General features: G+C 42.7%; 2 protein-coding genes across 2 annotated transcripts in view; one reads left to right on the top strand and one right to left on the bottom strand.

Annotated features, from left to right (window-relative positions):
• The first annotated feature begins 260 nt into the window (after window positions 1-260).
• SCG5 (secretogranin V) lies at window positions 261-17,213 on the top strand. Its single transcript, XM_068120045.2, has 5 exons — window positions 261-545; window positions 10,784-10,933; window positions 11,093-11,199; window positions 16,820-16,873; window positions 16,968-17,213. The coding sequence occupies exons 1-5, from the start codon at window positions 320-322 to the stop codon at window positions 17,040-17,042; spliced, it is 612 nt and encodes a 203-aa protein (XP_067976146.1). The 5' UTR covers window positions 261-319; the 3' UTR covers window positions 17,043-17,213.
• A 4,927-nt stretch (window positions 17,214-22,140) lies between these two features.
• The window catches only part of RTRAF (RNA transcription, translation and transport factor), a 25,832-nt gene continuing 21,887 nt past the window's right edge, over window positions 22,141-26,085 (bottom strand). The window contains exon 8 of the mRNA XM_068120044.2: window positions 22,141-22,602. Coding sequence (XP_067976145.1) covers window positions 22,448-22,602 — 155 coding nt within the window. The 3' untranslated portion in view covers window positions 22,141-22,447. The remainder of the gene's footprint in view (window positions 22,603-26,085) is intronic.

The following is a 26,085-nucleotide window of genomic DNA, read 5'->3' as shown; positions in this document are numbered from 1 at the left end:
TATATGTGTTTTTGAATGTGTGTGTGTGTGTGTGTGTGTGTTTGTTTTAGTGTGTATATGTGTGTTTGAGAATGTGTGTTTGTTCGAGTGTGTTTGAGAATGTGTATGTGTTTAAGAGTGTGTATATGTGTTTTTGAGTGTGTGTGAGTGTGTGTGTGTGTGCTTCTGCTATAAAAGCCATGCCAACATGTTATATGAATGACGTAAGAACGAAAGAGGATGAAATCAGCAAAGGGGAAGGGGATCCTCTTTGTGCGCAGCGAGTGACCAAGGAAAGGAAGAACACGTGCGATCGTTCATTTACACCCGCTGCACCGACATGGCGCTCTGTTCGCTCCTCGTCTCGCTTGCTCTCTTGATCGCTGCATCTGCGAGTCCTCTTCTGCTGCGCCAAGACACCGGCAGCTCGGATTCGGCTCATGAGACAAACGAGGGCCTCCGGCACTTCTTGTTCAGCCTCATGGAGGAGATGGGCATTGCTCGGCCGAGGGTCGAGTTCGCGGCACATCAAGCTGGGAACGTGTTCGGACCGCAGCACATCCAAGGTACCAAGCTCGGGTCTCGTGATTGGGCCTTTAATCGTAAAAACGATGAAAAAAAATCAAAAGGGGGAAAAAATGGATATTTGTTTCTTGTTATGAAAATATTAATTCTGATTACCCTTTCCGCAACATCAGTTATTTATTTCATAACACGTCAATCATATTCTGAGATACGACATTGACACCTGGTGTCAGCTTCATGGTTAAGATGGCTGACTTGGGATTTGTAGAATAAATACAAATAACTTGTAAAATTAAATATGGGCCAATATGGGCCCCTGGCCCCTGCACAACATGCATTGAAAGGCCATTTTCCCTGCAAGAGCAGGGGTTAGCCTTGCGGTCCCCATGACAATCTCCATTTTGCCCTATTTTCTGCATCTCCCCTTGTTAACCCCCTTGCCCGCATTTCTTCTTCGACCATCTTTAGCCAGGTCTTTCTCGGTCTTCCCCGTCCTCTACTTCCTTCTACATTCATTTTCATCACTCTTCTCAACCAGTCACTTTCATCCTTCCTCAACACATGACCAAACCATCTCAACCTGTTCCTCTTCACAGCATCAATCACAGGCTCTTTTCCCATCATCTTTCACAATTCATCATTTGTATTCCTCTCTCTCAACGATACTCCACACATCCACCGAACCATTCGCATTTCCATACTTTCCAGCCTTCGTTGCTGCTCTACATTCATGACCCATGTCTCACTCCCATAAATCACAACACTTCTCACACATGCAGCATACACCTTTCCCTTCAGCTTCAACGACACTCCCCTCCTCGTCAGCACGCCACTCAGTTCCCGAAACTTCTTCCATGCACATCTCACTCTGGCAACCGTTGCCAAGTCTGATCCACCTTCTCCATTCAGCATGTCTCCGAGGTAGCAAAATGTTTTCACACCTTCCAGATTCACTCCGTCTCCAAGATCCAACTCAACATTTCCTCCATCTGCACCTCCCTCTGTGCACACCTTACACTTGAATGAAGCTGCCACACTGGCTAATGACCCTTTCAAACCACTACATTTTTGATGAGCCCACTCAGCGCACATTGTACATTGAATGGAGTTCACTCTGACACCCTTCCTGCACACAGCACACGGACACTTCCCAGTTCTTTCCACCTCACCACATGCTTTACCACTTGCCATCACCTTGGTTTTTCCGATATTCACCTCCAGACCTTTTGTCTCCATACATTCCTTCCACTTGTTCATCTTCTCCTTCAGTCCATCCATACTTTCTGCAATCAACACCAGATCATCTGCATACAACAACTCCCACGGTAAACCCTCCTTAACGTTCCGAGCCAGCACCTCCATCACAGCTACAAATAGTAGTGGACTTAGTACCGACCCCTGATGCACTCCCACCTTCACCTCAAACTCACCACTGTTCCTGTCCTTCGTCCTTACAGCTCTTTTGTACATTGCCATCACGACTCTGATCAACAATTCCTCCACTGATAACTTCCTCAATGCCCATGTCACTACTTCACGTGGAACCCTATCGAATGCTTTCTCCAGATCAACAAACCCAAGAAACAACTTCTTCCTCTTCTCCATGTACTTCTCCTGCAACTGCCTCACAATGAAAAGCACGTCAGTCGTTCCACTTCCTGGCATAAATCCAAACTGCATTTCGTCAATCTTCACTTTCTTCCTTATCCTCCTCTCAAACACCCTTTCCAATACCTTCATTTTTTTTTTTTTTTTTTTTTTTTTTTGTATACAAAATCGAGGCTCGTGAAAGAGCGAAAATTAATCACACAGAAAGACAAACAGACACATAAAACAAATAACATCGGGAGCGGTAGACAAGATGGGGAGAGAGGGGGAAGGACACAAACACAACATTTGAGAGCAGGGACCGAGAGACATGGAGACATCGAGAGATCTGTGGGAGGGAGAGGGCTTTGGGGGGGAGGCATGTGAAGGGGGGAGGCATGTGAAGGGGGGGAGGCATGTGAAGGGGGGGGGGTGGGAGAGGTATAAACATATGGACACTGCCAGGATTTCCAGGAAATAAGTTGGAATTTCAAACAAGGTGGATCTGGGGTGAATTAGTGGGGGTAGAAAAGATCAAGGTTATGGATGGGGGAAGATAAGAGATGGTGGTGAACAGCTGTTTTAAAGACCTGGAGGGAGGAGAGGGATTGAAGGGAGTGTGGGAGTTTGTTCTACAGGCGGGAGAAAAGAGGAATGAAAGAGTGAAGGTGAGCAGAGAGCCGAGATTTCGGCAGTTTAACCATCAGAGGGTTGCTGGCAGATCTTGTGCGACCTGTAGGAATATTTGGGGGACAGAGCACGGAGAGAGCTGGGGGAGCAAGGCCGGAGAGGAGTCGGTAGAAGACAGAAAGACCACCTACCTGCCTGCGGTGAGTGAGTGAAAGGCCCTCAGAGATAGCTTCATCGCGGGAGATTCCAATGATTTTGAAAGCTTTGGATTCAACCTTGGAGAAAATGGTCGTTTTCGCCAACCGGGTGGAAAAGTCCTGAATATGCGGGACCGGGTAGCGGTCGGGGGTGGTGGCATCGTTGAGCCGGCGGTAGTCACCGCACGGCCGCCATCCGCCGCCGGGCTTGGGCACAATGTGCAGAGGAGAGGCCCATGCGCTGTTGGAGCGCCGTACGATGCCCAGCCGCTCCAGCGTGGCGAACGCCGCTTTTGCCACGGCGAGCTTCGTGGGGTTGAGGCGGCGCGCCCGGGCATAGACCGGTGGTCCAACGGTAGGGATATGGTGCTCCACCCCCCATGCTCCAATAACTTTATCGCTCTATACGAGCCACAGTCCAGAGGGTCACCTTTCCCCTTGTATAGAGGGACGAGGGTACTCAACCCAATCCACTGGAATGTGGCCTTCTGTCACCACCAGATTACAGATCTCTGTCATTCTCTTCACACCCCAACTTCCTTCTGCCTTCAACATATCTCCAACAACTCCCGTCGGCCCTCCCGCTTTTCTACTCTTCATTGCTTTTATCACTTCCTCAACTTCCTTCTCGGTTATCTTCTCTGCCGGTCCTAAAATTGGGTTACTCTCGATGTTGCCATCCCATTCATTCTCTGCATTCAACAGTATTTCCATACATCTCTTCCATCTTCCTTTAATTCCATCTGGGTCCACAACGATTTGTCCCACTTCATCCTTCAAGCAACTCACCCTATCTATATCAAATAAAATATGCCCCTGCTAAATATGCTATATACAATACGCTTCGGTGATTTCTTTGTTAAAAGAACAATGTCACTGATTGTCTGTCGCAGCAAAAAGTCAATAACAGGATTATATCACAGGTGGCGTGACAAAATGTACGGACAGGTACATTTGACGATTGGTTTCACAATCGGGTATATAAGGGTTGTTGCGTTCTGTATTAGTGGAAAACAACTGCTGCACGTCTACAAAAGTTATTGCCGCTTCCCCTGGAGATGGTCCGTCAACTCGACAATGCTGTTTGTCATTTAGTGGTGGCTTTACGAAATTCCGGCATTAAAAAGCGTGCTATTGCTCGGCAGTATGGCATCACTAAAGGTCAGGTGTCAAAGATCCTGAAACGAAATGCTCAGAGGGGTGTCCCTACTCCAATACCGAGGTCAGGACGTCCCCGCAGAACCACAAAGAGGGATGATCGCCAGCTGCACCCGTTAGTCCGCAATGGCCGTACCAAGTCAGCTAATCGGCTTAGGGCTGAGTGGCAGCAAGTGACAAATGTGCCTGTATCCAGAAGGCTAGTCAACCAACGACTAGTTCAAGCAGGCGATCGTGCCAGGCGTCCCCTGAGAAAGCCACGTCTGACCAGACAACACCGCCAGCGCCGATTGCAGTGGGCCAAAGAGCACCGTCAATGGCAGCCAGGACCCTGGAATCATGTGATCTTCAGTGACAAGTCTAGATTTCTGGTCTATCGTCAATATGGCCGCGTCTGAGTGCGCAGACAAGTGCATGAAGCCTACAACGAAGATTGTATAGTGCCAAGAGTCCAAGCTGGAGGTGGTGGGGTGACCGTTTGGGCTGCTTTTCATGCAGGGGGGAAAACTGACCTGGTTGTTCTGAATGGAAACCTGAACCAGTTCAAGCACAGGGCCATTCTGGAAGAAACATTGCTTCCATTTGTTCGTGCAGCCTTTCGAGGAAACTTTGTCTTCCAAGATGACAATGCACGGCCTCATCATGCTCACATGATCCAACACTTTCTTGCTGACCGTGGTGTAGAGCATATGGAGTGGCCTGCCATGCCCCCGGATATGAATCCGATAGAGAACATGTGGGCAGAATGAACGTGTCAAATCGACAACTTGGACCAGCAGCCTGCCTCTGTGCGTGAATTGCAGCAGGCTATTGACACTGCATTGCAAGCTATTCCTGTCCAAACCTTGGCAAATCTCGTGAACAGCATGCCTCGACATGTACGTGCTCTCCTGAATGCTCGTGGGGGTTACACGAAGTACTGAACTGTAATTTTACTGTCCGTAATCCCAGTCATAATTTAACTTTTGTTTTTGTTAAAAAAAATTTTTGGCTAATGTGCAAAAGAAAGAGATGCTTCTGGAAAACGCACAGAAGTTTAACACAGTACTGTCCGTGAATTGAGTTCGATATCAGTTTACATCACTTTCAAGGATCAATTTATTTGCTTCGAAATGTCAAATGTAGTTTTTGTTTCAAATGTGGGAAAAAAATATTCCATATTAAATGCCAAGTCTGTATATGCTATATACTATATATATGCTATATACTATATATACAGTCACGTGAAAAAGTAAGTACACCCCATGTATAGTTTTGACTTTTTCAAAATATTTCAACATACAGCTATTTGATCTTCATTTCAACAATATTGATAGATAAAGGAGACATATTACAACAAATATCATGAAACATTTACATTTTGTAGTCCATTGTATAATTTAAATAAACATAAATGCAAATTTTGCTGTGGAAAAAGTAAGTACACCCCGACATTTATCGCTACTTCAAATACCTAAAACTAAAATCAGGTGCACCAGCTCAGGTGCAAATGATTAGAAGATCGTTGGAGAGGATCTTGGAGGAACCCGTCTTATTTAAACCTGAGACATTTAGTTTGGTTTGCTCTTTGTTGTTGAAGTGTGCGGTGTCACCATGCCGAGATCAAAAGAGCTCTCTGAAGCCTTCAGAAAGAAGGTTATAGATGCCTACGAGTCTGGGAAAGGATTTAAAAAGATCTCCAAACAATTTGAAATCAATCATTTGACTGTCCGGAAGATCATCTACAAGTGGAGAAGATTCCAAACAACTGCCAACTTCTTCAGGCCAGGCTGCCCCAGCAAGTTCAGCCCGAGAGCAGACAGCAAGATGCTGAAAGAAGTCTCAAAGAACGCCAGAATGTCATCACGGGACCTACAGGTAGCTCTTGCCACTGTTGATGTCAAAGTGCACGAGTCTACCATTAGAAAGAGGCTGCACAAATTTGATCGACATGGGAGGTGTGGTGTGCCAGGAGGAAACCTTTGCTGTCCAGAAAGAACATCAGGGCAAGACTAAAGTTTGCCAATGAACACATTGGCAAAGACCAGCACTTCTGGAACATTGTGCTCTGGACAGATGAGTCAAAGGTAGAGCTATTTGGCCACAGTACCAGAAGACATGTTTGGCGAACACCAAAGACAGCATTTGACCACAAGAACCTGATACCAACTGAAAAGCATGGTGGTGGAAATATTATGGTTTGGGGCAGCTTTGCTGCATCAGGGCCTGGGCAGCTCACCATCATATAATCCACGATGAATTCTTCATTGTACCAGAGGGTGCTTGAGGATAATGTGAGGCCATCTGTCGGAAAGTTGAAGCTCAACCAAAGGTGGACCTTGCAACATGACAATGACCCGAAACATACCAGTAAATACACCAGGGAATGGCTGAAAAGAAAGAAATGGAGGGTTCTGGAATGGCCAAGTCAAAGCCCGGATCTAAATCCCATCGAGATGTTGTGGGGGGATTTGAAACGAGCTGCGCATGCAAGAACCCCTCAAACATCGCACAGCTGAAAGAATTCTGCATGGAGGAGTGGGCAAAAATTTCTCCCAGTCGATGTCAGAGACTGGTAGACAGATATAAGAAACGCCTACTTGAGGTTGTTTCTGCCAAAGGGGGCAATACCACGTATTAGAGCCAAGGGTGTACTTACTTTTTCCACATGCGAAATTTGCATTTATGTTTATTTAAATTACACAATGGACTAAAAAAATGTAAATGTTTCATGATATTTGTTATATTATATCACCGTTATCTATCAACATTGTTGAAATGAAGATCAAATAGCTGAATGTTGAAATATGTTGAAAAAGTCAAAACTTTACATGGGGTGTACTTACTTTTTCACGTGACTGTATGCTATATACTATATATATGCTATATACTATATATATGCTATTTACTATATATATGCTATTTACTATATATATGCTATATACTATATATATGCTATATACTAGTTATATACCATATATACATATATATACATATATATACACATATATATATATATATACATATATATACATATATATACATATATATATACATATACATACATACACACATACATACATACATACATACATATATATATATATATATATATATATATATATATATATATAAATATATATAATATATATATATATATATAATATATATATAATATATATATATATATATATATATATATATAATATATATATAATATATATATATATAATATATATATAATATATATATAATATATATATAATATATATAATATATATATATATATATATATATATATATATATATATATATATAATATATATATATATATATATATATATATATATATATATATAATATATATAAATATATATATATATATATATATATATATATATATATATATATATATATATATATATATATATATATATATATAAATATATATATATATATATATATATATATAATATATATATAGTATATAGCATATATACGATACGATGAGGCTGCATATATATAGATTGTATATAATATATATATATATTTATATATATATTTATATACAGACTTGGCATTTAATATGGATTATATATTTTTTCTTGACTTGGGTTTACTTTCTGAACTCAGTATATCAATCTGGTGAGTTTCTTTTACCCTTCGGTGATGTCTTTGTTGAAAGAACCATGTCACTGATTGTCTTTCGCAGCAAGAAGTCAATAACAGGATTATCTCACAGGTGGCGTGACAAAATGTAAGGACAGGTACATTTGACGATTGGCTTCACAATCGGGTATATAAGGGTTGTTGCGTTCTGTATTAGTGGAAAACAACTGCTGCACATCTACAAAAGTTATTGCCGCTTCCTCTGGAGATGGTCCGTCAACTCGACAATGCTGTTTGTCATGGAGTGGCGGCTTTACGAAATTCTGGCATGAAACAGCGTGGTCTTGCTCGGCAGTATGGCATCACTCAAGGTCAGGTGTCAAAGATCCTGAAACGAAATGCTCAGAGGGGTGTCCCTACTCCAATACCGAGGCCAGGACGTCCACGCCGAACCACAAGGAGAGATGATCGCCAGCTGCACCAGTTAGTCTGCAATGGCCGTACCAAGTCAGCTAATCAGCTTAGGGCTGAGTGGCGGCAACTGACAAATGTGCCTGTATCCAGAAGGCTAGTCAACCCACGACTGGTTCAAGCAGGCTATCGTGCCAGGTGTCCCCCGAGAAAGCCACGCCTGACCAGACAACACAGCCAGCGCCGATTGCAGTGGGCCAGAGAGCACCGTCAATGGCAGCCAGGACACTGGAATCACGTGACCTTCAGTGATGAGTCTAGATTTCTGGTCTATCGTCAAGATGGCCGCATCCGAGTGCGCAGGCAAGTGCATGAAGCCCACAACGAAGATTGTATAGTGCCAAGAGTCAAAGCCGGAGGTGGTGGGGTGACCGTTTGGGCTGCTTTTCATGCAGGGGGCAAAACTGACCTGGTTGTTCTGAATGGAAACCTGAACCAGTTCAAGTGCAGGGTCATTCTCGAAGAAACATTGCTTCCATTTGCTCGTGCAGCCTTTCGAGGAAATTTTGTCTTCCACGATGACAATGCACGGCCTCATCGTGCTCGCATGATCCAACACTTTCTTGCTGACCGTGGTGGAGAGCATATGGAGTGGCCTGCCATGTCCACGGATATTAATCCGATAGAGAACTTGTGGGCAGAACTAACGCGTCAAATCGACAACTTGGACCAGCAGCCTGCCTGTGCGTGAATTGCAGCAGGCTTTTATAACTGCATGGCAAGCGATTCCTGTCCAAACCTTGGCAAATCTCGTGAACAGCATGCCTAGACGTGTGCGTGCTCTCCTGAATGCTCGTGGGGGTTACACGAAGTACTGAACTGTAATTTTACTGTCCGTAGTCCCAGTCATAATTTAGCTTTTGTTTTTGTTGAAAATTTTTTTGGCTAATGTGCAAAATAAAGAGATACTTCTGGAAAATGTACAGAAGTTTAACACAGTCCTGTCCGTGAATTGAGTTCAATATCAGTTTACATCACTTTCAAAGATCAATTTATTTGCTTTGAAATGTCAAATGTGGTTTTTGTTTCTTTTGAAGGTCACATTAACAAAATCTAGAATAATTTCAACATAATTCCAATGAACTTTTGGTTCTAAGGCATCTTGAAAAGTAAGTTCACCCCCACAAAAAAAATATTCCATATTAAATGCCAAGTCTGTATGTATATATTGGACTCTTGGCACTATACAATCTTCGTTGTGGGCTTCATGCACTTGTCTGCGCACTCGGACATGGCCATCTTGACGATCGACCAGAAATCTAGACTCGTCACTGAAGATCATGTGATTCCAGTGTCCTGGCTGCTATTGATGGTACTCTCTGGCCCACTGCAATCAGCGCTGGTGGTGTTGTCTGGTCAGGTGTGGCTTTCTCAGGGGACGCCTGGCACGATAGCCTGCTTGAACCAGTCGTTGCTTGACTAGCCTTCTTTATACAGGCACATTTGTCAGTTGCTGCCACTCAGCCCTAAGCCGATTAGCCGACTTGGTACGGCCATTGCGGCCTAACCGGTGCAGCTGGCGAACATCCCTCCTTGTGGTTCTGCGGGGACGTCCTGGCCTCGGGAATTGGAGTAGGGACACCCCTCTGAGCATTTCGCTTCAGGATCTTTGACACCTGACCTTGAGTGATGCCATACTGCCGAGCAATAGCACGCCGTTTCATGCCGTAATTTCGTAAAGCCACCACTCCATGACAAACAGCATTGTCGAGTTGACGGACCACCTCCAGAGGAAGCGGCAATACCTTTTGGAGACGTGCAGCAGTTGTTTTCCACTAATACAGAACGCAACAACCCTTGTATACCCAACTGTGAAGCCAATCATCAAATGCACCTGTCCGTACATTTTGCCACGCCACCTGTGATATAATCCTGTTGTTGACTTCTTGCTGCGACAGACAATCAGTGACATGGTTCTTTTAACAAATAAATCGCCAAAGTGTAAAAGAAACTCACCAGATTGATATCTGAGTTAAGAAAGTAAACCCAAGTCAAGAAAAAAAAAAAATTCCATATTAAATGCCAAGTCTGTATATATATATATATATATATATATATATATATATATATATAAAATATGCTATATAAATATATATATATATATATATATATATATATATATATATATAAAATATGCTATATAAATATATATAAAATAACTTTATAAAATATGGGCCCTTGGGGTCACCTGGTAGAACCAGGTAATCACTAGTAGGTGTTGATGACCCACAAAATATGTAACGGAGAAGAAAGTAAATGCATATTTTGGGGCTGAAAAGGTTGTGGACGGATTCGGATGAAAATTGGTGGATGAGCTGTGTTGGTGACAAGAAGAAGCCGATTCCATTTTGGAGGTCCTATTAGTGGGATACAAAAAGGTAAACTGGTCAGTATGGTGGATGTATTCGCTCTACCGAGTGCCGTTCTGGTTCCATCATAATATCTAAATTTCCTTATTGATAAATCGGTGTAATTTCAATTTTGCATACCAAGTTGAATTTAAATACATGACCAATGAAGTTTCAATATGCAGACAAAAATTGCAACATTATTTTAATATTCACTGGTCGTTCTCTACAGTTACCATGAAACAATGTTACATGGATTATCCTTACCTGGATGATGGTTGGTTGTTCCTTTTGCCACAGGAGGGGCTCACGAAGGCTTTCAGCACCTGGGTCCTCTGGGAAACATTCCTAATGTCATCGCGGAGATGGTCGGTGATGACAGGCCGCTGAAACTGAATGACGACCACAGATACCCAAATCCACCAAACCCATGCCCTATTGGTAAATCAGGTACGTGCAGGGTGATAAAGCGATTGCAGGTAGGTGACCAAATGGTTTGGATGATGAACACGTGTCAAACGTTTCTGAACTTTGTAAACAGCGTAACGACTTTCTTTTTAATTCTGAGTTATCACTATAAAAAACATAATTGCTTGTTTGTTTTTCAAGCTCTGGATGGGTGCTTGGAACGCATGCCAGACACCGCCGAGTTCAGCCGCAATTACCAACAAAATCAGAATCGCTTCAATCCTCGGAAGAACTATCCAAGAACCCAGGTAAACGCTCAAGTGGGACCAGGTTTTTGAAAATGTTAATTCAAAAAAAGCATTCATGGAAGAGTTTACATTAGGAATAAATAATGCAAGTGTGAAAGATGTGAGCTGTTGAATTGGCTTTACACAGCTGTAAAAGCAGTCGCAGATTCCGGAGAGGTTGCGTGGAGATTGGTCCTCTTAAATCTTTTGGGAGGCCTCGAGGCCTCGTCTGATGGTGGAATGGTCTGCAGTATGATACCTAGAGGTTTGGGGGATGGGTGTTTTGCAAGATGGCAAAGCACACCACCAATATACCAGTCCGTGCCCGAGATGTCACCGAACCCAAAGAATGTTCAACCATGATCAGTAGAGGCCACCACCGCATGCAGAAAATTCAAAGAAACAGGTGAATCACAGACTTAAATTTACTATTTTTTCCACAGACTATTAAAAAAAAAGAATAATAATAATAATAATTCATTTATTTTGTATAGCGCTTTTCAAGAAGCCCAAAGGCGCTTTGACAGAGTGGAAAACATAATGCATAACAATACATGAAAACAACAATTGCAAAAAGACAAGAATCAATAGGGAAATATTTAAAGCAAAAGGAGGGAGAAGGAGAAGAGATAGTCAGGGGTTAAATGTTGTGGGTTGAATGTTGAATGCAGTGTTGAACAGGTGGGTCTTTAGTGATGTTTTGAATGTGGTGAGTGAGGAGGAGTCTCTGAAGGTATATTTAAGAAGCAACTTAAAACACAATAATATTATATAGATATAGGCAAGTGTTGACAAATGTACTCCGATATCACAGGTGCTTTATTTATACAGAAATCCAAGTTTGTGGAAGAGATAAATGACAGGGGGCAGCATGATCACAGACTGAGACATTCACTGGGGAAGAGGAGACTAAGAAGTCACACATGGAGTGGATGAGTGGCAGAAAGGAACAGGATGGGGGTAAGTGAGAGAAAAGGAGAGCAGGGGTGAATATAGGGGAGAGCATGAGGAGACAATAGACAGCACTCTTGAAGGATGAGAGGGAGGGACATGAAGGAAGAGATGGATGAAGGAATGGTGGTGGCCATTGAACTTGGAGTGGGGAGGGTGATCAGGCGTGGGGATCGCAAAGGACCAATGCGATCTATGAGGGCCCAATTGATACCACAGAAAGATTGTGTCATTGCAATAAATATTGTTTGTTTTTTTGAAAATGTTTGTTTTGCTTAGTAGAAAAAAAAACTGACACCTTTGCATTTAGGTGTTCTGATCAGTTTGTGACATGTAATCCTGACGACAATTCACAGGCTGGTGTGTTTGTCGTGCTACTCCTACAGTTCTGGGCCAATTAAATCAAGACTTGCTACATGGGATCTGCATGACCCCAATTAGTGGGTTGGAATGTTTTTATCCTTGCCGATAGTCTTGGGGAGATGGGGACGCAAATTATCTATGTAAATGTGTATAGTGTAGCGCCACACCCAGGTGGGAGAGGGTATTACAAGTCCCCACCCTTTACAGCATGTACAGTATTCTTGTACGCACGTTTTCCAGGGCAGTGAGGTGTTTTGAATTATATGCAGTAAGCATGTTTTTGCTTCATACATGTAACCCAGGTTAATTATTTTTATTTTCAAGAGGCAGCTGTCAGTTGCCAATACACTGTCCAAATAAAAATGTGTAAACGATCACCTGTAGGGTAGTTACTCTGCCAGTAATAATAGTACGAGTTCTCGATCAAGGAACTTAAATGCAGGAGAAGGCCATCAGGCCCATCAAAGCCTGTGTAATGGTTGTCAAAATGGTTGTCTGTGCTCTTTCCTTTTTACCCCTATCTGGGCTGGGCTACTTTGATCAGCAGCACATCAGCAACAGATGAGGTGTGAATGGTGAATCAACGGTGGTTTGGAAGTTAACACAAACTTTGGTTAAAGGGGGGTGGGGTGGGGGGAATTTTGTTCCCCCACCCCAACCAAGATAGGGTTAAATGCTAAGCATCAAGCAAGGAAGCAGCACGTACCATTTTAATAATATTTATAGTATGACTCGCCTAGGGTCGGGTTCAATCCACCAACCTTTCCAGACTCTGAGCAGATGCTCTAACCATTATGCTGAGTCTGGATGAATTTTTTTTTTTTGTATGCTAAGTCAAGGCTCATGTAAGAGCTAAAGTTCCTGGTTTGCAGATTTAGTCTCATACTGGCTATAAACTTACATGGCAAGAGACCCGTATTATACGCGTTTCGCCCGTTTTCTTTCTTTAAACCCACAGACCCATTTTAGCTTCATCAAAACTATAATGGATGGAAAGTATGTACAATTTCAAAAACGTAATATTTAGCTTCCATTCCACTCACATGGATTCACACACAGAATGACAAATCTGTAGCGACTTCTAATCGATATGCAAGGTACTGCTCTAGTCTGACTCTTGGCTGTGTGACATCATGAGCTTTACCCAACCAACCAATTCCCTCAATACTCATCTGTACACATCTTCCTCTTGTCTATTATTTGTCATCACCCCAAATCAATTGGTAGGCCTATTTGCTTTCCAATTCGCTTTTCGACTTCTTACTGTGATATGTATCAGTACTTGAGTATTTTGAATGGTAGGATTCCATTCGTATTGTTTTCATTTGTATGCAGGGTGTCCACAAATTATCTTTCCAAATTCAAACCGTAATAAAAAAATGAATGAAATTTGATACAATGATGCAGTTTGATGTTTGTGAACGCACTTTCGCAAAGTTTTGTTGACAAGATTTGTCAAGATTATCATATAGCATTCATCACAATTTATCATCATTTGGCCTCTCTAAACCAGGCAACACTGCTCTTTCTTGTGGAGATGCGATTTGTAGTAACTGACGTCAAGCATCACAGGCGACAACTGGAAACGAAAAAAAGTAAATAAAACTTTGAGAAATGTTCCTTTACAAGCATGAAACCGCATCGTAGTATTCCATTTCATTCTGAGGGAGAAGATGACTCCACCCAATACAAAGGCCCATCACTCAGAAACTGCTTTCAGAAAAAATTGGACTTCTCAGTATCCTTTCATGAGACCAAAGGAAGGAGACCCATCAAAGGCAGTTTGTAACTTGTGCACACGCTCGTTCAGGATCAGTCATGGTGGAATCAACGACATCAAGAGACATGTTCGGAGTACTCAACACCAACAAATGGCAAAAGCAGTTAAAACCAGCTCCTCTCTCAAAAGTTTCTTCCCTGATAAAGATTCTCACACCAGATATCTGGTGACTAAAACAGAGCTTTTTTATGCGGGACATATAGCAGAGCACAACATACCATTTGCCTCAACTAACCATGTTGGAACACTCTTTGCAAAAATGTTCCCTGGAGACGTCTCTAAAAAGTATGCATTGGTGTGGAGGAAAACAACTGCGATAATCACGAACACCTCAGCACCATACATGCTATAGCCGGTCTTGGGCGATATGAAACGACATCCATTCTCTCTTGCAACTGATAGAGGGAGTGAATCAGGCGTTGAATCAATGTATCCACTTGTTATGCGCATCTTTGACGTGAACCGGGGCGAAATCACCACAAAATTCTGGAGGACATGGCCGATATCAAACTGTACAGGATTGGGCATTTGTGAGAAAGTGGAGAAGAAATATAGAGCAGATCGAATCCTGTAGGAAAACACAGTGGCTCTGAGTGTCGACAATGCGAGCATGAATCTTGGAAAATGTACAGGATTCTGCACACATTTCAGGAATAAAATGATGTATTCACGGGTGGATGTAACTGCCACATACTGCACAACATGGCCAACTATGCATCTGACGATTTCACTCTTACAAGCGGCTTCTCAATTGATGACCTCCTAGTGGACCTCTATTACTACTTTCACAAAAGTATGGCATGAAAAGCTGAGCTCAAGGAATTCACTTCATTCTGTGATCAGAAGTACAGAAAGATTCTCAAGTATGGATCAATACAATGGCTCAGTATGGACACTTGTATAAACAGGATTCTGCTGCAGTAACCGAGTCTGGAGTTACTTTGCCGGTCAAAATACCACCAAGTATCCCCGACTTCGACAGCTCCAATAATACTTTGGAAATCCATGGACTGAAATTTATCTGACATTTTTCCAGTCCATTTTGAAAAGCTTTGTCGACACCAACAACATCTTTCAATTCGAGGAACCTGAGATTCATCAAGACAGAGCTGAGAACGTTTCTACAAGGTTTGTTGGGTCGTTTTCTGAAAGAGGAGGCATATCATGGGAAGGAACTAAGCGAAGTAGATGTTGATGATCCAGATTCATTTCAGGACAAACCTTTCTTGGGTTTTCAAACGACCAATCTGATGCGACATGCTGATCAGACCACCTGAGATGATGAAAACCCAGGATTATTGTCGTAAGTTCCATCAAGAGGCATTCAAATATGTGCTCTCCCATTTCCCACTTCAGGATGATGTGATGTGCCATGTGAAACTCATTGACTTTTCCATGCAATGATGCAGTTGCCAACACGTCAACTGCATCATTGCATGGAAGTGTCAGATATTTTATTTGTCTGATATTTTATTGAAAAGCAAGCTGTCTAGCAAGGAAGATGATCTATACAGAGTACATGGCGTACAGAATACTGCAGGACACAGCCATTTCTGATCCAAGCCAAAGGGTGGACAAGAACTGGCATGAGATTATTGTTGATGAGAAGGACAGATAGGGAACCACGATTTTGCCTTCTGTTTACAGTGGTTCAGCATGTACTTGTCCTGCCTCAGTAATGCCAAAGAAGAACGTATCTTCTCACAAGTTTGCAAGAACAAGACCTATTTCCGAGGGCGCTTGCCAAATAAGGTCACCCTGCCTGCTCTCCTCGCAAAAGTAACTTGCTCTGTAAAACTCCGTGTCAGAACTTTGATCTACCGAGATATCTCACCAAAAAGGCTAAGAAAGTCTGTGGGGGCACAGTCACAATGCCGAGCACAGTCACATGAAGTGACTCGTCCGTCAGGTCTTGGCAGTGTCAGTTTGATTGATCTCTCCTGTGCGGTGCTTCACAATCGTTGAGATGAATGTATACAGTACTTAGACTTTAAGGGAACATTTGAGTTGAGTTCTGGTCAGCTGCAAGTCCACTTTGTCAATAAACGACTATCTCAATATTCTGGTGTATTTTGTGTCATCATGACAACCTCTCGAATAGTGTTTTTACCACGTTTGGTTAACCCTTTGTGTGCTGCATCGCTTACGGACACATGGTTCCCTGTTGCTTAATTTATTTTTTTCTTAGGGCTGTGAATTTCAAGTGATATTTGCAAAATAAACAAAACTTTGCAAAAAAAAAAAACACAACTTGGGTGTCAAGTTAGATGAATACATCCAAAAAAATTATTTTCACTTCAAAACTTAACCAAAAAAATTATTTCAATTCATTTTATCTCGTCACAAATATCCAGCCGCTGTACGCAAAGGGTTAAAAAAAAAGAAAATCCCAGCTTTTGATTCCGACTAACATGTTTTTCGTCGCCTCCAACTTGCCATGTATGTATATATAGAGTTCCAATATAATGTCAGATTATGGTTAAATCCAATGAATGAATGACAAATGATTGCAGAAATTTTCCTGAATAATTTATTTACTTCTTGCAGGAACGAAGCACTTTGCCTGAAGTTGATTTCCCAGATGCGGAAGATTTCGATAAAGTAAGAGCATAATCACTCATGCATTGTATACCTGCATGTAATGCATTTGGAGATGAGCTTCCTATTTGTTTATCCGGTGTCTTTGCGTGTGCAGATGTACAACCCGTATTTGAATGGACAAAAACTGGAGAACCTTGTGGCAAAGAAATCGGCTCGTGATGAGAACTGAACAAATATTTATCACGAACCCTGTTTGACACTTTAATAGTGAAGTTGTGCTATTAACATATCATAATTGTTAATTGAAGTTAAATATTTATCGTTTTTGTCTTTGTCTAACTTGTGTACTGCATAGTGATTGCAAGAAATCGTTCCATTGAAGATGTGATGCTTGGAGCCTTAACCAGTTGTCCTTTCCTTTCCCATGCAGCACATGACCACTAGTTGCATCATTTCCTGGGGGTGTGGCTGGGCCATGATGCAGTGCCCTCTATAACTTAGAGCAGGAATTAGTAATTTGTTCAGGGTGCCTGCGATAACTTGCCTACTCTTCATGAAGGACAACATGGCATCTTTAACATCCGCCAACTAATACAGGCAGACAGAATGCCCAGTTTAACGTCTACGGACGGGACACACTGAATCACCCTGCTTGTGAAACACCAGGATGACAGTTTACAGGTGGACCGAGATTCAAACCCAGGCTAGACCGTTTAAAGGCAGGTGTGCGTACCTCTACGCTATCGTACCACCCCTGCCCAATGGTGATAAGTTATTTACGAGTGTACACGTCAGCTGCAGTCAAGAGTAATTGTTCTGGTGTTGAAACTAATAAGCTTGTGTTTCAAAATATCCTACCTTTTTTTTTCCTTCTTCTAATTACATAGTCCTGTTCAATGTAGTGACATCCTGAATTATATACTGAAACGCAAAAGAAACTTACCACCTTTGAAACCTTTAAATATCAACAATAACACTGCGTGTAGTAAATGTGTGAACTTATTTGTGGACAATAGTGTCCTCGCTGTCAGACCAAACGGTCACGGATGGTCACTTGAACCTTCAATGGTCACTTCATAGCACAGCTGTTGAACAGCCGTTTTGACTGTCAGTGATTAGCCAAGGGGTACGGGATGATTTTAATGAGCTGCACGTGATGTCTTGATATTGGCTTTAAAAAGGCCAGTGCAAAATGGGCATTTTGACCGAAAAATTTGACCATTTTGACCAACTTCAAAAAGACTGAAAACACAAAAGAAACTTACCACCTTTGAAACCTTTAAATATCAACAATAACACTGCGTATAGTAAATGTGTGAACTTATTTGTGGACAATAGTGTCCTCACTGTCAGACAAAACGGTCACGGATAGTCACTTGAACCTTCAATGGTCACTTCATAGCACAGCTGTTGAACAGCCGTTTTGACCGTCAGTGATTAGCCAAGGGGTACGGGATGATTTTAATGAGCTGCACGTGATGTCTTGATATTGGCTTTAAAAAGGCCAGTGCAAAATGGGCATTTTGACCGAAAAATTTGACCATTTTGACCATTTTGACCAACTTCAAAAAGACCGAAAACGCAAAAGAAATTTACCACTTGTTTGAAATGTAATAAAATTGTAACAGTTCAAAATAAAACAAACCAACAATTGCTAATTGAAACATTGGCATTTTATTGATGACATGACAAGTTTTTGACCAAGATACACCATCTCATCAGTTTGTTCTACAGTACAGAACAGCACAGGGTGCAATGTCAGTCCCCTTTCAATAGCGTGTATGGCCACCATTGTTTTGGATACAGGCAGTGCATCGTCGGCGTATACTGCCTACCAGTCTTTGGATGGATTGCTGCTGGATTCTGTCCCACTCAGTCCTCAATGTCTGAAGCAGCTCTGCCCGTGTCCTGGCCCTGCCAACTACGCGTCTCCCAAGCTCATCCCACAGGTGCTCTATGGGATTCAGGTCAGGGGAGAGCGCAGGCCCCTGCATGGTGTTGATGTTCTCGCCTTGGAGAAATGCAGTGGTAAAGCGAGCAGCATGGGGATGAGCGTTGTCATGCTGAAAGGTTCTCAGTTCTGGGTGGTCTAGCAGGAATGGCAGCAGATGAGGTCGCAGGATGTTATCCACATACCGCTGGGCGTTAAGATTCCCATCCACAACCACCAGTGGCGTCCTGTACCGGCCTGATATGGCTGCCCACACCATCACACTTGGGCCACCCCACCTGTTGGCTTGACGCACGCAACAATCGGCATATCGCTCGCCAGTTCTTCTCCAGACACACTCATGCCCATCAGGACTGTCCACACAGAACCTTGACTCATCGCTGAAAGCGACCTCGTTCCACTGCGCCAAGGTCCACCGCTGATGCTGCTGGCACCATCTCTGACGGTTGCGGCGATGGGCAACCGTCATCACGGGGCCTCTGTATGGTCTTCTGGCAGTCAGACCATAGTCATGCAGTCGTCTTCGTGCAGTATCATTGGAGATCCGTGGGTTTGCACGCCCCGGAGTTTCTGCCGCAGTGCGGGATGCTGGACGGAATCGATCCCGCAGGTGACTTCGGACCATCTGCCTGTCCTGCCTTGCAGTGGTGACTCTTGGCCTCCCTGATCGAGGTCTGTCATCTGCAGAGTTGTGGAGGGTGTCTCTGTCCACCAGGGCCGATATCGTCTGGTGTGAACAGCCAAGGCGACATGCCACCTCACGGTAGCTCAGTCCACCTTGCAGCATGCCCAGGGCACGCTGCCGTTGATCCCTTGACAATCGTGGCATGTTGATTGAAATGCCCATTTTGCACTGGCCTTTTTAAAGCCAATATCAAAACATCACGTGCAGCTCATTAAAATCATCCCGTACCCCTTGGCTAATCACTGACAGTCCAAACGGCTGTTCAACAGCTGTGCTATGAAGTGACCATTGAAGGTTCTACGAGTGTACACGTCAGCTGCAGTCAAGAGTAATTGTTCTGGTGTTGAAACTAATAAGCTTGTGTTTCAAAATATCCTACCTTTTTTTTTCCTTCTTCTAATTACATAGTACTGTTCAATGTAGTGACATCCTGAATTATATAATAGAAGACAATGCAATCTCTGAAACAGTATTTTTGCTCAAAGGGCTGGCAGGACAGCTTAGAGGTATGCAGACAACAGACTCGCTTTAAACCTGTCTAGACTGGGTTTGAATCTCGAATCAGCTCCATCCTGGTGGCATTTGTATGCGCCATCCAGTGGAAGGATGTTAAATCACAGGACCCGTCTGCCAGCACTGATCGTGAGTGGACGTTAGATGTCATGGTGTTTTTTGTGAAGAGTAGACGAGTTTATTGCCAGTACCCTGAACAAATAAATTCCTAACAAAATCGCCTATCTAACGTCAGGCCCGACAAAGTCGGCCATGAAAGACTTAAGGCAAAGACCTTCACAGGCCGACCTAACAAGGTGGGAATAATTGGTGCCATTAAAGAATAATGTGTGTGGATAACTCACTGCGAAAACAAAATGATGATCAAAGTAATTATATTTGAAACAAATTAACGCGTTTGAGAAAAACAGAAGTAACTAGAACAGCACTCGGTAGAGCGCACACCTCCGCCAGGATGAACAGTTTGTTTTGTATCCCAATGATAGGACGCATCTGGATTCGGACCTGAACCAAAATCAAATCAGCTTGTTCTTGTCACCGACGCAACTCATTCACCTAGTTTAGTCATAAGTCGTCCATAACGTTTTTAAATATCATGTTATATGTATATTGTTTTTCGCTCGATGCCTGGTGTTGGCTTAGCGGTTAGGGTGCCGGCTTGGGATCCTAGGATCCTGGGTTCGAATCCAGGTCGATCGCTGAATTAACGCCAGGGGGGTTGACTCAGCCTGTCATCCTTCCGAGGTCGGCAAATTGAGTACCAGCTTGCTGGGATGAATGATCCCAGTGTGTACCCGGTTTAGAATAGGTACACCGTATCCCTGCGCATCGTAAGAGGCGACTAAGGGTTGGCGTCAGGAAGGGCATCCGGCCATAAAAACATTGCCTCAAACAGGGAACCATGATCGTCATGGGGCCCGCAAGGCTAACCCCCGCTCTAGCGTGGAAAATGGCCTTAAAAACGATCATTCATTCATTCATCAATGGTGAAGAATCACTTAAAACTTGTTTAATTCCGTGTTTAATCGTGTTTAATTCCAAAGGGTTCTAAAGAATTACCTCTGCATCCAAAGGTGAACGGAGGTTGTTTTCACTATTTTATGTCTATGAGCAGGATATCGCAAAAAGTTATGGACGGATTTGGACAAAACTTGGTGGAGAGGTTGGTTATGTGACAACAACAAACAATAACAGGCATTTTAAGGCCATTTTCCCTGCAAGAGCGGGGGTTAGCCTTTATGTGATATGTTAGTTATGTGACAGGAACGAATTTATTAGATTTTGGTGAAGATCTGGATACGACAATTTTAAAGTGATTCTTCACCTTTGAAGGATGGAACCAAAAACGATATCTTAAGTGTTTGTGGACAGATTATGACAAAACTTGGTGCAAGAGTTGGTTAAGTGACAAGAATAAGCCAATTAGATTTTGGTACAGTTCTGGATGAAGATCCGGCCTATCAGTAGATACAAAACGCAAACTGCTCAGCCTGCGGAGGTAGGCGCTCTACGGAGTTATCTTAAAAGCTCCATGAAACAATGGGTGGTGTGCTTGCAACAAGCCCATCAGTGCTTTTACTTATCTTTAATATGTCTTACAGCATGACGTAATCCTAAGTTTTGATCGTTTTTGCACCATAAAACCAAAACAACAGTCCTGCAGGTATCGGTTTCAATGTGACCCTTTCCACACTGATTTTTCACACCATACCTAACACATACATACCATCAACAAAGTCCTGCATGCTGGGGAAACTAAACATTGCGTGGCTTGCAGGATGGCCTAGAGGTATGCACACTCGCCTGTGAGCTGTTGAGCCAGGGCTTGGATCTCAACCCAGTTATAAACTGCCTATCTGGTGTTTCACAGGTTGGACAAGGAATCTGTGTGTATGCCATCCCTCAGATGGACGTTAAACTGGACACCCCATCTGCTAGCATTAGTTTATGGAGGATAAAGATCCCACTGTAGACGAAGAGTAGGTGAGTTGTCGCCGGCATCCTGAGCAAATTACAAATTCCTGCTCAAACCTACAGGGGCACCGCATTAACAGCACAGTTGCATCACCAGAAAATGACGCTAACCTGAGGCATGTGCTGTATACAAAATAACAATAAAGAATAAAGATGGCTCATCAAATTTGGATCTGCTGTTGCTAAAGTGGACAAAGGGATGTATGAGATGGTTGGAATCACAGAAATTCCTTTTTATTCATTCACTGTCACAAAGGATGACTTTTTAAATTGAGTGATGGCAAACTAAGCAACGGATCATTTAAAATTACAGATGCAGTTGCAGAAATGATCGATTTTGACCTCATCAACTTAAGCTAGAAAATGCACATCACACTGAAAACATTTTATCAAAGCACAATGATGAACTAAAACACTGCAGCCATTTGGAGGCTCAAAAAAATAAAACATTTCCATGACAAATACAACTGATCTGCAGCTGGAGGCTGCCTGACCTTCTCCAACCTTCGTTTTAACGTCCGACCCTGCCCAACCTCTGGTCGGTTTTGGGATCGGCTGTGATGCATTGTACTGCCACGACTGCCTCATTGATGCGTGTCTGGAGCTCTCGAAGTTCCTCAATATGTAGCAACCTCAGGATGCGTGCAGCTTCATTTAATGTTGAATCTGGGAAATAAAATAAACCAAATTAGACATGAAGCATCACAATGAATAATAAAAAGCCCCGAGTGTGCTGACAGTCATCTCTTGAGGTTGTAGTTCAGACCACTGGTGATTTGGGGGGGTTGGGACCACCCTGATCCCCTGGGAGGACCCCTAATACAAAATCGAAAACTATTAGACCGAGCGATCCTGCGGAACAGAATAGACAAATAGACAGGCTGTATCAGGTTTCATAGCAATCGGTTGGTAAATAAGGGACGAGTTGGGATTTGAAGTTTGGGGGTTAACACCCCCTCCCCCAACCCCTGACCCCCTTTCCCGAAGCCCCATGGTCCAAAAAAAAAAATAAAAAAATAAATAGAAGCCCGAGCGATTGTGCGGGCTACTGTCTTGTATTCATGCATCAAGTTTCAGAACAATCAGCCAGGTGATAAGGAATGAGTTGCAAAAAGTTAACTGACTGGTGGACGGGCATCCGGACATCACGACCCATTTGATAAGTTCATCTCTGAGAATCGAGATATGAACTAACAATGAAAAAAAAAGAACCAAACTCAAATGTCAAAAACTGATTTACTATGTCCGATCATCATCACTACCTTATTGAGAAATAAAAGCAATAAATGCAGAATTGAGCAACAAATGGTCACTCTTTTACTTTCACTGTTTTTTGTGTGGAGGTGAGCAATATCTTGCATGCTTTACAGTTAACACTGCACCCATCATTTCACTGATGGGTAGTTGAACAACATAACTTCAATGTTACTTCTTCTTTGTTTAACAGCCACTTAACGCACCTTTTCTTGTGGGGTCGGCCAGGGGAAGCTTGTTCCGAGTCTTTACAAACCAGCTGGTCAGGCATGACGTTCGACTAGTTAGGGCAGGAATTTGGTGCCAGCGATAGCTTGCCTACTCTTCGTGAAGGACACAATGGGAACTTCAACGTCCACCAACTAATGCTGGCAGACGTGATGCCTGTTAACGTCCATCTGAGGGATGGCACATGCATTGATGAATCACCCTGCCTATGAAACACCGGGGCGTACAGTTTAGAGTTGGGACGGAAATCGACCACAGGCTGGACAGCTTAGAAGTGAGTGCGCGTAACTCTCGGACAGTCGGGAATCGAGTCAATTGCTTACAGGTTAAGGTTCTTGCTTTAGGTAGAGGAACTATGTTTGAGGTTTACAATTTCAATAAAGTTGAATATGGGATGTTGTGAAATTAACATCATTTACAACAATCCTTTGAATTATTTATATTTAAGTTAAGGAACAACCGATACTGTACAATTAATTAAATGTGTGTGTGTGTGTGTGTGTGTGTGGTGTGTATAAAAGAGAGAGATAGAATTGTGAGGATCAGAAATGTAAAAACGAGATGTGTGTGTGTGTGTGTGTGTGTGTGTATGTGTTTTTTTTTTTTGTTTTTTTTCAGGTTGCAAAATTCAATTCTCACTGTCTGGCATGGCATTCAAAATTCAAGTCTGGCATTCAGCCGTAGCTTACGGACTTCAGACAGTCAGATATATGGGTTACAGTGTTGGGTCAAGTTGAGTGCTGGAAACCGGGATGATGTGCACATCCACAGTGGCCAAACCGAATGCTAGATATAATTCCGTCCCAGTGAAAAGCACCGACTGCCTGCCGGTTCCGCAACACCGCCCTTGGCTAACCCCCGCTCTAGCAGGGAAAATGGCCTTAAAATGCCTGTTGTTGTTTGCCAGTGACAAGAGCATGACAGACAAAGGGACGGATTGACAGAGAAATCTGGCTACTATAATACATGTGTGTGTGTGTGTGTGTGTGTGTGTGTGTGTGTGTGTGTGTGTGTGTGTGTGTGTGTGTGTGTGTGTGTGTGTGTGTGTGTGTGTGTGTGTGTATATATATATATATATATATACAGTCACGTGAAAAAGTAAGTACACCCCATGTAAAGTTTTGACTTTTTCAACATATTTCAACATACAGCTATTTGATCTTCATTTTAACAATATTGATAGATAAAGGTGATATAATATAACAAATATCATGAAACATTTACATTTTGTAGTCCATTGTATAATTTAAATAAACATAAATGCAAATTTTGCATGTGGAAAAAGAAAGTACACCCTTGGCTCCAATAGGTGGTATTACCCCCTTTGGCAGAAACAACCTCAAGAAGGCGTTTCTTATAACTGTCTACCAGTCTCTGACATCGACTGGGAGAAATTTTTGCCCACTCCTCCATGCAGAATTCTTTCAGCTGTGCGATGTTTGAGGGGTCTCTTGCATGCACAGGTCGTTTCAAAACCCCCCACAACATCTCGATGGGATTTAGATCCGGGCTTTGCCTTGGCCATTCCAGAACCCTCCATTCTTTCTTTTCAGCCATTCCTTGGTGGATTTACTGGTATGTTTAGGGTGTGATTGTCATGTTGCAAGGTCCACCTTCGGTTGAGCTTCAACTTTCCGACAGATGGCCTCACATTATCCTCAAGCACCCTCTGGTACAATGAAGAATTCATAGTGGATTCTATGATGGTGAGCTGCCCAGGCCCTGATGCAGCAAAGCTGCCCCAAACCATAATATTTCCACCACCATGCTTTACAGTTGGTATCAGGTTCTTGTGGTCAAATTCTGTCTTTGGTTTTCACCAAACATGTCTTCTGGTACTGTGGCCAAATAGCTCTACCTATGACTCATCTGTCCAGAGCACATTGTTCCAGAAGTGCTGATCTTTGCCTTGGTGTTCATTGGCAAACTTTCGTCTTGCCGTGATGTTCTTTCTGGACAGCAAAGGTTTCCTCCTGGCACACCACACCTCCCATGTCGATCAAATTTGTGCAGCCTCTTTCAAATGGTAGACTCGTGCACTTTGACATCAACAGTGGCAAGAGCTACCTGTAGGTCCCGTGATGACATTCTGGGGTTCTTAGAGACTTCTTTCAGCATCTTGCGGTCTGATCTCGGGCTGAACTTGCTGGGGCGGCCTGGCCTGAACAAGTTGGCAGTTGTTTGGAATCTTCTCCACTTGTAGATGATCTTCCGGACAGTCGAATGATTGATTTCAAATTGTTTGGAGATCTTTTTAAATCCCTTCGCAGACTCATAGGCATCTATAACCTTCTTTCTAAGGCCTCAGAGAGCTCTTTTGATCTCGGCATGGTGACGCCGCACACTTCAACAACAAAGAGCAAACCAAACTAAATGTCTGAGGTTTAAATAAGACAGGTTCCTCCAAGATCCTCTCCAACGATGTTCTAATAATTTGCCCCTGAGCTGGTGCACCTGATTCTAATTTTAGGTATTTGAAGTAGTGATAAATGTAGGGGTGTAGTTAGTTTTTCCACATGCGAACTTTGCATTTATGTTTTTTTAAATTATACAATGACCTACAAAACGTAAATGTTTCATGATATTTGTTATATTATAGCACCTTTATCTATCAATATTGTTGAAATGAAGATCAAATAGCTGTATGTTGAAAAAGTCAAAACTTTA

This window comes from Myxine glutinosa, chromosome 6 (assembly GCF_964187855.1).
Source record: "Myxine glutinosa chromosome 6, kmMyxGlut1.1, whole genome shotgun sequence".
Lineage (NCBI taxonomy): Eukaryota > Metazoa > Chordata > Myxini > Myxiniformes > Myxinidae > Myxine > Myxine glutinosa.
The sequence above is the reverse complement of the archived record's forward strand: the minus strand, read 5'-3'. Positions and strand labels throughout refer to the sequence as shown.